The sequence below is a fragment of the Barbus barbus genome (assembly GCF_936440315.1).
Source record: "Barbus barbus genome assembly, chromosome: 13".
NCBI classification, from domain to species: domain Eukaryota; kingdom Metazoa; phylum Chordata; class Actinopteri; order Cypriniformes; family Cyprinidae; genus Barbus; species Barbus barbus.
The window spans coordinates 13,552,015-13,567,764 of NC_136741.1; the positions used below are offsets into that span (position 1 = coordinate 13,552,015).

Genomic DNA, 15,750 nt, shown 5'->3' on the forward strand with positions numbered 1-15,750 from the left:
CATTTCAGGCTAAAGCTTTGCTGCTTTCCTCAAGCAGTTGATGCTGGAAAGCAGAATTCAGGCTTTTAGTAGAAACTGGATCATGCATTTCAAGCAGGAGTCCACTTATCCTCAACAGGTCAGGCTCACAAGGAGAGTTGAGAGATGCTCCCCATAAACTATGGATGCACAATATATGCATATAAATGTTTACATTTTTGGGATGTTCATTTGTGCATGCTTTGTCATGATTTAACTTGACAATTGATAATTGTTAATCTTTAAAAACATAAAATACTTTAATAACACTGTTAAATGTAATCTTTATCAAATCTCATAATTAATATACATTTTTTAAATATATTGTACTGCCCAAATCCGCTCTTTTTAAAAACCAAAACCAATTTTGTATATATATATATATACATACACACACACACACACATATATATATATATATATATATATATATATATATATATACACGTATGTATGTGTGTGTGTGTGTAATCAGTTAAACAGAACATTACAGATTTTAATATCTGCCATTTGTTTTGTGAGAAAAAATGTAAAAGTATTTTATTTTATTTTTTTATCTGACATTATTACTGATGACCATTCTTCTTTCTAAAGGTCACACATTTTGACATTTATTGAAAAACAAATTGCCAAATAGCATAATAATTCCAAATATAACAAATATGAAATAAAAACAAACCTACATAAAGTTTTATTCTCACACAGTACACTGTATTTCTTTTTCCAAAGTTGTAAATAAAACAAGGATTATTGGAGTTCTACAAGAAAATACAATTTCAAAAATTTTACATTTAATGGAACGTGTACTTACATTACTTCCTAATTATTTGTGAAATTTACTTGCAATTTAGTGAAAATTTCTATGTTTCAAAGTAAATATTGCACCAAATGTTTTCTCTGTCTATCTTTGGGTTCCCAGCAAGGTGATCATCATTTTTGGGAGTCCTTCCTTTGTTTTAAAATGTTGTATATGGAGGGAGGAGGGGAAAAAATACAATAGCTTTAGTTGAGAAATAAATTTTGAAGCTACACTGGGACCTTTACTAACTCCATACACTAGCTGTGGTTCAAAAGCTCAGTCAGAGAGCCAGACTGGGCCATTTTGGGAGGGGTATTTCTGTACTAAGCTGACTAGAAGTAAACAGAGCTGACATTATGTCCCTGCTGCAATGACCTCTGGAGTTTCTCCCGCCTGGCCTGCTATTAACCTCATCCTGCTAAATACAGGTTTGCAGGTAAGTGGAGTCACAGTGGTACTTTCTCTCCAAATGTGCCTACAGCTGGGAAACTCCAGCTTCACTGGGACCATGATTTTAGGTGGAAGTGAGACATTGGCTGTTCCCACGCATGCGGAATGCAAATGTTTCTGAAAGGACCCCAGCAGCAGCACCCCAGATCCAACCCAGAGAGCATGAAGGACAATTTAAAGGGATAGTTCACCCAAAAATGAAAACTCTTGTCATTAATTTCCTCTCATGTCATTCAAAACCCGTAAGACCTATATTCATCTTCAGAACACAAATTAAGAGCTTTCTGACCCTACATAGACAGCAACGGAACTGACATATTCAAGGCCCATAAAGGTAGTATAAGGACATTGTTAAAATAGTCCATGTTACATCAGTGGTTCAACTGTTATGAATGTTATGAAGCTACGAGAACGCAATTAAACAACAAAAAATGACTTTATTCAACAATTTCTTCTCTTCTGTCACTCTTCGCCACACGTTCAGTAGAGTACCATGACGCATGCGTGTGCATGGACACCTGTGTCCCGCAAAGCTCTGATATATACCTGAATAATAACAAATAAATAACAGGTGACGTCCTCAAAGGCTCCTTGTTTTCCTCATAAAGGATTACGGGGTTTATCCTGGAGCTTTTCCATTGAGCTGACAGGTAACTCTATCACTAAAAATGACACGACCACAAAGCCAGTTCATCAATCATAGACAAGACGCTCCGCTGATTGCATCGATGTAGGGCAGTTAATACAGCCTGACCTGTTTCTGAGTGTAGCAGGTATGAGAGGAGCTCTACTGGGATCATTGCATAACAACAGGGCTTTGACCTGGAGCCACAAATAAAACAATATCAGAGAAATTAGAGCAAGTGGGAATAGTGAGACCATGAACACCTGGCTGTTGAGGGAAAGCATGAGGCAGCCATTAAATACACATTATCCTCTCATGATAATGACACGAAAATAAACATACCATGCCAAAACACTCTCTCTCTCTCTCTCTCTCTATATAAAAAGACTTGTTGAACTAGATTTTTTGCAGTTATTATAATGCATCAACGCTGCATTTTAGTAATATTGCAAATTATTGTTATAATTTCAAATAGCTGTTTTATATTTCAATATATTTTAAAACATCATTTATTCCTGTAAGCGTAAAGCTGAATTTCCAGCATCCACAAGATTCTTTATAAATCATTCGAATATGCTTATTTAGCACACTTAAGAAGCATTCTGTTTACTGTAAACAAAGTTATCTTTATGGAAAGTGTGATGCAATATTTTTCTCAGGATTTTCTGATTAACTAAAAGTTCAAAAGAACAGCATTTATTTGAAATACATTTTTTTTGCTAACACTTTCCATATGGTTTTATAAGTAGTTCACTTCTTTAGCATGGATTAACAATGAACAATACTTCTATGGCATTTCTTAATATTATACTTCCTCTTGTAAATAAATAAATGTAAATGTTAGACTGGACTCACCAGAGAACAAAAAAGACAACAAAACTGAGAATAAATCTATATTTAGTTGGAAAAAGACAACATCTACAACCCAGTACATTGGGACCCAGCTCTGGAATTTCAACACAAAGGAAGGTGGACAATTCACTCAAATACAGTGACACTGAATGCTCTTCATATTAAACATTTTTTTTAAAGGCAAAAACAGATAAGGCGGCAGACTGAAGAGCTTGTGCATGTCATACAGTATTTTCAATACAAAAGCACCTTCAGAAATGACCACAGCATCAAGAAAAACACAACAGCCCAATTAACAACAGGCCACTGAGAGAACCCAACAGTACTGTTGGGAAACATAGGAAACGGTCACTTTAAAAGCATCACACAACAAGAAAGCAAGGTTGAAATTGCCATTCAAAGCATACGATTGTCCAAACGAGATTAAAATTGTGGTTGAGCAAAATCTTAATGCATGTTCAAGTTCAGTAGAATGATGCACAGGCATAGATATATCCAGCCTGAGGCATGAGACAGATGTGTAATGATGAAGACACAGTGAAGATGTCCGTAAGATCGCAGCGCTGCTGGTTCACAGTATTTTAACTCTGGCTGTCGTCTCGGGACAGGAGAGCGGCGGTGAACGAGTCAGAGCAGGAATACTTCATTAAGGCTGGTTCAGCTGGTCTGGTGAAGTTGTTTTCTGCCAGCTGTGTCATGAAGGCATTACACATTCACTTTCACTAAAAGCATGGCAATTCACAAGAGTATTACGAAAAAGGTACAGGAGCTGTAAACATGGAATGATGTCAAAATGCATGATTATAACAGTCAAAAATACTACAATCAGAGAAATCATCATGTGCTCAGTGCAGAAAAATCATATGCGACCCTACGTGAGTTTCTATTGCTGGTTAGATCCCAGAATGAGATGGCACAATGGCATTTAGTCATAAAAAAGAGACAATGATTATGAATCAAAACAATCAAAAGAAACGTGTACATTAACATAAGGCATCTCGTAAATAATCATTAAAGGGTTTACAGAAAACATCTTCTGATGCACGAGCTTGGACACATCAGTGTTGCTGAAGAATGGAGAAATGGGTAAAACAAACACATTTTGGTAACACTTTGCAATAATATAAAATGTAAAGGTTAAAAGTATCATGAACTAATTATGAATAATATTTTTTAAAGTGCAACCTATAATGGCTAGTTTAATGTTCATTTCTACATACACTACAATTCAAAAGTTTGGGTTTGTCAAGATTTACTTAGTATTACTTTATTTGTGTCTGTTTTTAATATGATGTTACTGAAAAGAATTAAAGAAATAATGTTATTTTGAACTTTCTCTTTGTTCGACAAAGTTTCTAAAATTAAGTAGATAATAAGAAATGTTTCTTGAGCACCAAATTAGCATATTCAGCAATGATTTCTGGAGGATCATGTGACATTGAAGCCTGGCATATCGCTACTGAAAAATCTGTTTTGCTGCAGCAAGAATAAATGACATTTTAAAAGATATGAAATTAGAAAAAGTTGTTTTGAATTGTAATAATATTTCAACAATATTGTATTTTATTTATTAAATAAATGCAACCTTGGTATGAAAAATGTTTTACTATCACTTTTGATCAACTTGCTTAACAGAAATATAAATTTTATCTTAATATACAAAAACAATCTTACTGACCCCAAACTTTTGAATGGTAATGTATACTAATACATTTTTAACATTTGTTTTAACAAGTTGCATTAATTAACTTTGAATTATTAGCTATGAATTATTAATTAACAATGAAAAATTGTACAGCACATTTATAAATTCATATTAATTTATATTAATAAATGCTGTTAAAATGATTTTCATTGCTAGTTCATGATTCCTAACATTAATGTTAACAAATTCAACATTATTGTAAAGTGTTTCCCAAATTTTGTTTCACTAATTACAATAATAATAATAAAAAAAATAGTATAGGAAATAAAGAACACTTCCATACAAATGCATGAACGCATCACCTTGTATTACTCTTAAAATGCTGATCTGAACGTTTTGGCAGTGGTTGAACTTTTGAAACACAGTTCACCTGGTTTACTGCGAGAAAATAAAAAGGGCACAGTCTAGCGTGTAGTGATTTGATAGGAGGGATTAGCTTTGTATAACTCCATTGTTCAGACAGTGAGTTAATGAGGGAGGGCCAGAGCAGCATTGCGTCAATGGGACACCTCCAAAAGACACCTGTTTCCTCCTCCACTGTGCACAAGCACCTTTCACACATATGTGATGCTGACATTTCACCCCTCACATCAACCCCCCACACCTCTCTGAGACTGGACGCCTTTAAAAGCATCAGATGGGGTCAAAGCAGCACTGATGAGGCTCTGCTTATCTGCAGGTATATATATAACAGAGCGCAGTCATTAAAAATGATCGTTTCCCGTGCTTCGTGATACTGAGAGCCACCCACTCTGACCTCACCCTTTATTTGCATCAGTGGACACTATCACAAAGCAAACAACTCATCTGCGCTGTGCCCTAAAGCAAAAAAAGAATTCTTGGGTTGGTTTTGTCTATGCACCACAAATGATTTGTTTACTAGGAGCTTTGACTCTCCGTTTCACAGACAACAGGAACATTTCTAGTGTGGAAACAATAAAATAAAATCTTGGGGTTTAGCTCATTTTAAGGCGAACAGTGAATGAATGTTTGAAGATCATATTCTTTCTATTAAAATACAAATAAAAGGAAACATCAAAACATACAGCAAGAGTTCAAGAATCCCACTACAATATAGTGCATAGCTTTTTGTCTTTAAAAGGGTTTTCCGAAGCTGGGATACCCATAAGTAGAGGATCATACTTGGCATGTTCATTGCAGTAATGCATGAGGTCTGCAGAAGCTTTAGACACCTGCACAGAAGACATACAATATGAAAAACAATTGTTAAATTTGTATGATTTATAAATTAACAATTTATTAATCATTTTTTTTTTTTTTACTTTTTTGCTATGGAATGAATGGCAATAGCTCTCCATCCAAAGTTGTGAATTTAACTTTAAAGGAAATTAGAATACTGTATAAAACATTTGTGAATAAAGCACCATTTCCATTTCATCTGTTTCCATCATCACTTTCTGCAATACTGGCAAAGTATCAGTAAATAAAACGAAAGTTTCTGCAACTGGGGAAGCCTGTGGCTCTTTTTTCTTACATAGTACTGTAAATGATTTCCAGCAGATGAAATGCAATCATCATGTGACACACAGCAGCCACAACAACACTTATGTTTTATTTATTTTTTCCTTTTTATTCGAAAAAAACTCATTAACTATATCATGAAATATCTTGATTCTCACCTTTATAGATATATAGATGTTAGTTGATCTAGTGGGCGACAAAGTAACCTAATAATGTATTCTATTAAATATGGGTGTCATGCCGTAACATATCTTAATACGACTGACTTTATATTTAATGTGAATTTAACATTGAAAGTTAATGTGAATAAAAACATTGTAAGTTAGGCTACTAATCATAACACTTTCAGTGTACAGAAAGAGAGCAAAGAACATTTTCACTGACAGTCTAGAGTTCAAGCACTCTCAAAAACTCCCATTAAAATCACTGAAGCTGTTTACACTGTGAAATTAATATCTTACTAACATATTCGTACACACATTTGCACTTTATTGTTTCTGACGAGAGAATTCGCCAGAAAGAGGTATTCAGTCAGCGAGCAAGTGAAGAAAACACCAGCATTTCAGCGATGACTCATCTGAACACCTCTGATTGGTCCATTCATAAGCTCAACAGCATCGTGTGTGATTGCTTATAATGCGCAGTGCTGTAAAAATGCGTCTGTCTCTGGCTCAGCACCAGCCAGCGAATGCAGATTTGAATTTAGCAGCTGATGATATGATGCACTGAACGATCTAATCACGCCGATGTGATTGTATTAAATATAGAAAATATTAATCGGCTGTTTTTTTTGTCTTTTGGAAGCTGCGTTCAAAATCCACTTGGCTCAAAAATCTGAGGGGTCACGTGCCACCCTCACTTTGAATGGACATGAGGCCTCTGGCACCTTATGACAGCTGTACCTTTTATAGTTAGCAGAACAGATAGCAGAACATTGGAACATAACAATCTAAAATTGCTCTAAAATCACTAAATTAAAATGAGAGAATGCGCTTTAGAAACAGTTTAGAGAGGAAAAATCATTCTACATATAAAATATTGGTCACAGATTATTGGTCACTTTCTAAACAATAAAGGTATAGCGCATCCACTAGTAACTATAAATTATAAATATAGTTTTTTTTACCGATGCAAATATGTTAGAAACAATGCATCGTGATACAAATGCCAACTTGTACCCGATGCACACTTTTTTTTAATCGATGTATCGCATTGTTAACTTTTACGCAGATGCACCGAGCGAGTTTTATACTCTGAAGTTTTGAGTTTTATATCATTCAAAGGGATATACCAAAATATGCATAAAAATATGTGGATGGATACAGCTAACAAATAAAAAAATAAAATTATTAAGACTTTTCAAAAGACTTTATTTTGCATTTCGCAGAAGAAGCTCATACAGATTTGTGTAATTAGTGTAAAACTAAATTAACTATTAATTTGTCATCAACGTGGTAGTTCATTAAAAAATGAAAAATCTGTCAATTCTATGATTTACTCTTCTGCAAAACACAAAAGGAGAATATTTCCACTGTTTCTGTCAATGCAGTGAAGTATGAACCTCATCACTGAGCATAAGCCTATCAGCGGTCTACAGCCCAATTTACAAGTTTATCAGTCGGTCTGAGGAACTGTAGACATGGGCTTTTCACCCAAAGCATTCTTGAATCCTACCAGCACATATTTTTAAATAGTTTGTCTGTCTGTTGCTGCTCCATATTTATGATTCTGTTTAAAGATCAAAAGTCTAAGGCATGACGATGTACTAAAGACTAAAAAGTTTTTAGTTAGTATTTTTTAAAAGTCTTGCATACATACGACATTGTCAAAATGATCCCTGTTCACACGGATCTGCGAAAATAACAAAACAGCTCAGGCCAGTAATTGGTGAAGTCACTTTGTAAAGAAACACTGCACACCTGCATAACTGAACAGGTAATAAGCATTTCCCAAATTTGTGACAATAAATGATATTGTTTTCAGTCTTGCACTTTGAAAACCATTTTCAAAAACGTGCGTTTTCAGACCTGTTTCCTGTCTCTAGTTTAAATGGTGTTGTGTAAATCTAGTGCAGCCAGTAGTGGCAGTTGAAGCTGCGCAGACTACAGATTGGCATACAGATGGCACTTCAAGGTGGGTAGGGAGGCTCTTCTCATTCTAGCTTAAAAAAGGCCATATGGGGATTTTCTGGGGATACATTTGCTATGTGTTAAAAAGATAAAATTCTCTAACATATTAAACTGACAGCCCTAGAAATAACACAAACAGAAACACAGGAATTTACATTAAGTAAAAAAATTATAAATATCCTATAATTTAGCTTCTGCAAGCCACCCATTTTCTATATATACTGCTCTGCACACTCATTTTCTCAACTAAATTCATGAAGTGCCACTTTAGTATGCCATTTCAACTGTCTTGACGTGTGCTAGGCATTTATTACCTATTTTTCCTTCTCAATCGACTTTCATTTGGGATCATGAGAAACATACTTTTATAAGTGGCATTTAAACATTGAATCCATGAAGTAGTAGTATTTGACACTAATACCATGGTTAATGAAAAGAACATTACATTTACCTTTATTCTTTCTATGTTAGCTTCTATCCGTAGCTGTTGAACAATCCTTCTGGCCTGGGCTATATTATTAGAGCTTTGCATCTTAGACGACATCTTCGATTATCTTCACAGACCTGAAAACAAATTAAAAGTTGATTTTGACATGCTTTATAAGCAGCTTGCAGAAGATCAAAGTTACACATCATTTAGGTCCCATAATTCATTTACTACATACAACAGAATTATCTTACAAAGCATGCAAAAAAACACATAGTGAGACAGCAAAAGCTCTCTGAGGAGGTACACAGTGCCCCTTTGACTCCTGCAGAGGTTGGGGGTGTTAAATGCGTCAGGCCCCCAATGAGGGGCTTTTCACTGGGTCTGCTTTACGACTGCAGCAGGGGGAACTAAAGCAAGCTATGTGTGTTTGAACAGATGATCACATTCTGCCAGCGGTTCAGTCTCTGTAGCTACTGTCTGTTCCTGCAGAGCATGCTTTCCGCAAACGATCGTCACCGGTTACTCTGCCAACTCATCTTACACAATGAACACATGTGCACAAGAGAGACCGAGTCAGCAGTGCAGTCGCTCAAGCAGAAGGAGTTGTGAAATGTAAACGGTTTAAAAAAAATAAAAAAAAAGGAAATGGGAGTCAAACGGGTGGTCTCTCATCAACCAGGAGATAAAAAGAGGACGGTTAGCCTTCTAACTTCCTAACTTTAGTGCTAATGAAATAAAGCAATGATGACACATGACATTTCATTTCAGTAGTAGATACCAAAACCAGTGAAATAGCACAGCAAAATTAATATGCTAATAAACACATAAGAAATACAGATATAATTTAAATTAAATATATCACTTAATATTATAAATATAAAATATAGAATTAAACATATACAAAGTAATATATATTAAAATAAATAATAATATACATACATTAAAACAATTGTATGTAGACTTGATGTATTTCATTTAGGTAACTTTTTTTATTGTTAATATTCAAGAAAACGGTCAGGTAGACTCGAGTCACATTTATTCATATAGCACTTTATACAATTCAGATTGGTTCACAGAAAAAAAACAGGAAAATATCAGTGTTGTAAACTGTCAATAAATATAAAGTGACTTCAGTTTCAACTAAAACAGCTCTATTGAAGACAATTGCCAATATTGAGGTCATTTCGATGTTGATTCGGTTCAATGGCTATGTTATAAAGTTCATAAATTACAAAACAAATTCTATTCAGGTTTAAAGCAGCCATTATTAAAATCAAATGAATTCAACAATGATTAAATTGTGTTGAATAACTGTCAATGTTGCAAAAGTTCCTTAAAGAACAATGAAACATCTCCAAAGACAGCTCTACTAAAAAAGTAATAATGTCATTATCCAAATCAGTAATAAAGAAAATAAAAGTTTCAGTATATTGTTTTCTCTTTTTATGGTCAATACAATTGTTTCATTTATATTGATTGATAATGAAACAACCCTGCTGAAAAATAGAAACCATCACAGAAATGCCACTACAAATACCATTACAAACATTACAAACCATCAACTTTCAACCATTAAAATCATTAAAAAATGGTTTTCTGTACTGAAGTGTGTTTTGGGACATATTCCATTAGGAATTAGTGGTTTTAATAAGCCACCAATAGAAGGCAACCAATTACCAATAGAGACCAACAGGCACCATTACAGTTTCAATCCCATTATAGTCAGTAAAACCATTACAAATTCTGTGATGGATTCTATTGTTTATTTTTTTTCAGCACGGTTTAGCAACACAACAGATTCTTGATTCTTGTTTCGCTGTTCATGTCTGATGTAGACAAGGTGTAAGTGTCAGCTTTAACAGCATGGTAAATGTTTAACAGGGTGGCTTCCATATTGCTACATGTTCAGCTGCATAATCTGTAGCACAACAAACCCTGATATCCTACTTCCTGAGAAGCCCAGACATAGCTTTATCAAGAACTGAGAGGAAGAGTGTACGGCTGTCTCCTGTTCCAATGGCACAGGGCTGGTATCTCTACACGGAGGTCCGTGTTTGGGGTGACCTTATCTGGCCGCACACCAGACATACTTAGAAGGGGTTAAGAGGTTTGGATAACAACTAGTTGTTAATGCAGAGACATTATTAGTGTGAGACAGAGGCCATAGTTGCTCCCACAAGCTCTGAGGTCGAGGGGCCATTCATACATTACGGTCCAGAGAACAAACTGCTTAGCTGCAGCTTAACAAGCGTAGGCAAAACATGACACCTCTGATGACAGCAGTTTACTAACTATTACATACCGGACAATAAAGCATCCAAGGTTGCTAATTTTATTTTAGTCAAGAATTGATCAAATCAACAGTTTGAATCCATGTCTTTTGCTTAAAGGCAGGAAATGGCAAAACTGAATAACAATACATGTGTTTATATGCAGTTATAATTGAGCATATATTGTGTGCATCTCTATCGAGGTATAAAATACAATTAATTGAAGGAATAAAAATTGAAGAATTAAATACACAATGCTGGTAACTATGATTAGCATTGTGATTTTGTTTTTTTTTAAGTATGTATTGTTTAATTATTTTGTATTAATATTTAATCTGATATTTTCTCTGAAAGTTATATAAAAATAACTTTTTATATAAATATTAAAATTATTTTTTATTTTTCTTTATGCTAGTATGTTAAGAAAAAAGATAAATATTTATTAAAAACCCAACAAGATGAGCAAACCAAGGTCAAGTTCAAGTTGAGCTTTATTGTCATTCTGCTACATGTGTGGGCATATAGTGGAACGAAATGTCGTGTCTCGCACGGTGCTACATACTAGTTAAACAAAAGATAAACATACAACAATGCAAGTATAAGACAAAAAAAAGAGCATCTGACTATTTGTCAGTCTGTGTCTCGTGTTCCCCCGCCTCTCGTGTCCACATTTGGCCTTTCTGTCCCTGTCCTCGTTCCCTGCTCATTAGTTAATTAGTCCCTAGCCCTGTGTGTAATTGCCCCGCACCTATTTCTGTACTTCCTCGTTGATTTCTCCATGTTTATAAGCCCTGTGTTTCCCTGCCCCTGTGTCCGGTATTGTATGTCATGTTCGTCAATCCTCCAAGCTCCATGGTCTGCGTAGTTGGAATTGCAAATAAAACTCTGTTTGGAATTCTCCGTGTCTCCTCGCTCCTATGTCCCGAGAGGGAACGTGACACTATTCATATACTATAAATACTATAACTACTATACCTAGTTGCCTAGACATACACAAACTGAGACTGTACAAGAACGTTACATATATACTGTACATGAAATTGTGCAAAAAGATAGAAATAAAAATAAAAATTGTATATATATTTCGTACATTAAATTGTTGTGGAGATTAAAGAGAGATTTTGTGGGAAGCAGCGCATAGTGCAAAAAGATTTGTAGTGCAATGCTCAAGTAAACATTATTTTGTAATGCAATGCTCAAGTAAACATTTTTTTATTGAGTCTTTGTAGCAGGGAGTGTTTAAAGAAAGTGTCTAGTGTGCATATAGTGGGATGAGTCCGTTACTACAGGTGGTTTGTATAGCCCACTCACCTGTGTGTAGCACACTCAGAATTGCACTTAGGAAAAGTTGTCAACTGTATTAATGAGTTGGGTGAGTGGGGGGTCAGAGGGGGACAGGGAGATTGGAGTTAAGAGCCTTTCAAAACACTCAAGGACACCTTACAAATAATAATATACATATAATAAATGAAAAGAAAATGCATAATAAAACACAAAACTACATCAATCAGAAAAAGCTAATCTGTTTCATTTACTTAGATTAATACAAAAATTCCTACTTTTTTAATGTTATGAAAGAGTCTGATTTAATCTGAAATCGTACGAGTCTCAGTAGAGCAAATGCAAAAGACAATGTCATTTGTCCAAGGACAGATTGTGTTCAGTTGCTCTCAGTAAAGGTTGAGTAAGAATGCAGCTCTGTGAAAGGGCACAGTGTTCCTGTGAGGTAATGGTTCATTCGCTCAGAGTGGCTCTGAGGGACAACGAGTCAATTTTCTGCAGACACAGCATAGAGAGCACAACCGTGACACAGACAGACACGGCTCAAGAGATGTGCCAATCAAACTCCCCTAACTACTCGCTCACTCGTGACCACTGACCCCTCAGGCCGATTGTTGTGCCCATCAACTCACACCAGCCAAGCAGAGGTTCACGTGTAGAGACAGAGTCAAGATGTATTGCCAAAAAGTAGTATACTTCAAGTATATTTTAAGCATACTTTATGTAGTAAGTATACAAATATCAGTGTACTTTCAATACTCCTTGGGACTAAATTGGCCTACTTTCTAGTATATAAAAGTATACTTTTAAGTATACTTTAAGTATAACAGTAGTACAATTTGAGTACACAACTAGTTTACATCAATGTTTTTAGCTTGTTCTGCAATTATAGGGAACTTAAAGGTATACTGATAGTTTACTAATGAAAAACTTGTAGTAGCATTTTTAGTACACTTTGAAGTATAGTCTCAGTAAACTACTAGCTTTTTAAACACTTGAATGTGGGTAAGTTTCTTAATAAAAAATAAAGACATTTTGAACAAAAAGCTGAAAAAATATATGAATTGGATTCAGAATGATAATCAAATAGACGGAGTCAATCAACACCCCAAAGCTTGAGTCATTATTACCTCTTCATTGGTGCCATTTTATTCCATAATGTTTTAACACCGTTTTGATGCTGTTTTATGTCAGATGATGGTGTTAGATTACACGTGGAAACATCTCTTGTTTCAGTTTCTTCTTCACTCGTGTTCTTTTGGAAATTCTGTAAAGAAGATGTGTACTAGAGCCCCCTACCGTATAACAATGAAAATACGGATTCTAGGAGCACATATATTTAGATTTTCTAAGTATAAGTCAAGTAGGCTATACTTAAATGTCATTTTAAGTATATTTCTGAGAAGTACATAAAAAGTAGACAAAGTATACTTTCCTATTTTTAGTTTAAAAGAAGTATACTAATAGCGCACTTGAATAAACTTCTTTTTCGTAAGGTTGACAATGTGATTAACCCTCAAAACCAGCACCCAGCGAGCCTTAGAGCCCACATCCATTTCATTAACCCACTCCCTCCTCTCCTTGCAGTATAAATGATTAAAGATGTGTATGAATGTATAAATAGCAAAGCAACAGGAAGAGGGGGCGTCTGTGAGCCTGGACTCAGAGGAGAAAGGGTTTGCTAATAACTGCATATCCGGACCCACAGGATTTCATTCATCCCTCTCACGTTCGTCCTGATAAAACCATTCATTTGCTCTAGAATTTGTCCTTTCTGTGCGTCACACACTGACACAAGTCAGTGTGTGACGTTTCTGCCACTAAAGTGCTCTTAGCATTTGCCCTCTGCTGTCTACGCAACACTGACTTTGAATCATCCCGCAGGTTAACCGCTGGCTTAAATGCGGAGAGGACACAGGATGCCGGCCTGTACAGCTGGCCACTGAAGAGGACACTCGAGGTGCACTGAACTGTGCCGGACGACTCATCTGGACGTCTCGACTGTAATTACAGCTTTAGAGAGAGAGACCCAACAGTTATGCACACTCTAAAAGCTCAGGCGGACGCCGCAGCATTCAGTCTTTTGTTACATCTCTCTTACCTCTGCCCTCGCTGTGACCCTGCCCCCAAAAACAACTGTGACGCTTCAATAGTGAAGGCCTGTTAATTCACACTAACAAATGTTTGGCATGAAAATTCGGATTTCCGTGTGCAAACAGTATGTTCAAAACAATGCGAAAAAAACGGTAGCTGATAGAGCTGTGCAATTAATCAAAATACAGTTTCGATATCGATTTTGGCTTCCAACAATTATGAAAATACAATAATCGAGATAAAAAGATCCCTATTCACTCCTCCATAAAAGCCCAAACTTCAAGTGCCAATCAGTAAAACCATGTAACATGACTTTCGCAAAATGGGACATGCTTGATTTATTCATGTTTAGATTCATTTGTGTTCTGTGAATGCGCTCCATCACAGAACAGAACAGACACAAAGTGAACTTTTAGCTTAAAAAGTCAAATACATGCAAAAATGTGTCACTTGATGATTATTCATGTAAACTATCCTCAGTTAGGTCTTAAGTGAACATAAACCGTTAAGAATGAAAATATGTGTGTGACAGTAGCCTATATACTGGATCCGTGCAGCTCTTAAAGCAACAATAGGTAATATTCCTTCAGCCATCTGTGTGCCTAATATTAATCAAACATCAAATTACAAAGAGAAAATTACTCACTGCCATTGACTGAATGATTTTTGTAGCTTTAATAAGAGGTTTAACAAGTTTAATTCTTACAGTGAAGACTATGCTTTTTTATTTTACGTTATATTTGTTTATTCAATTTCTGTAGTAGGCTGTTAACTGAATACTTTAGACTAAAAAACTTAAAGCACTGTTTGTTTCATTTGTATCTTTTTTTCTATTGTATTTAACTTTAGGCTTTTGTACGGAGCCCCGCACATGACATGCAGGAAAAAAATAGTAGGCTAAATCGTGTGCACGATTTGTTAATTCGTTCCCTCGATTTATAAATTGTGCACACGATTTATAAATCGAGGGAACAAATTAGTAAATCGTGCGCACGATTTAGCAAATCGAGGGAACGAATTAGCAAATCGAGTGCACGATTTAGCAAATTGATGGAACGAATTAGCAAATCGAGGGTAAGAATTAGTAAATCGTCCGCACAATTAAGCAAATCGAGGGAACAAAATAGTAATCGTGTGCACGTTTTAGTAAATCGTGCGCACAATTTATTATATTTTTCTTGCATGTCATGTGCAGGGCTCCATACTTTTGTTTTTATTGTATTACTGACTATTTATTTTTCAATCATTTTTGAGGGCTTTTTTTTTTACTTACGTTCTGCTGTGGTATCGAGAATTGTGAAATTTTGCTGGTATGTAAAATGTAGATGTCATAGCAACCTTATTTACAGAAAATGTATATTATATATATACATATACATCATATATCTTTAAATTAATCACTCATATAAAGTTTTGGTCATATGACCCACTCATAATAGTGCTAAATAATTAATTAGCTTGGGAAGCAACATCTTCTTGTAGTGAGAAGTGCTTATCAACAAAAAATAAGACTTTATTCATTTTTTTATTATAAAATTATTATTATTATTATTATATAGCCATAGTAATATATAATTACAAAATGTACCCATAATTGTGGAGCTCTACAAAATTC

At 35.1% G+C, this 15,750-nt stretch overlaps 1 protein-coding gene across 1 annotated transcript in view; it reads right to left on the reverse strand.

Annotated features, from left to right (window-relative positions):
- Positions 1-2,773: 2,773 nt before the first annotated feature.
- The window catches only part of LOC306879437 (guanine nucleotide-binding protein G(I)/G(S)/G(O) subunit gamma-12-like), a 53,515-nt gene continuing 40,538 nt past the window's right edge, over positions 2,774-15,750 (reverse strand). Inside the window, exons 2-3 of the mRNA XM_079432383.1 lie at positions 8,512-8,624; positions 2,774-5,642 (exon numbers count right to left, since the gene is read on the reverse strand). Of these exons, the coding sequence (XP_079288509.1) occupies positions 5,517-5,642; positions 8,512-8,604 (219 nt within the window). The 5' untranslated portion in view covers positions 8,605-8,624 and the 3' untranslated portion in view covers positions 2,774-5,516. The remainder of the gene's footprint in view (positions 5,643-8,511; positions 8,625-15,750) is intronic.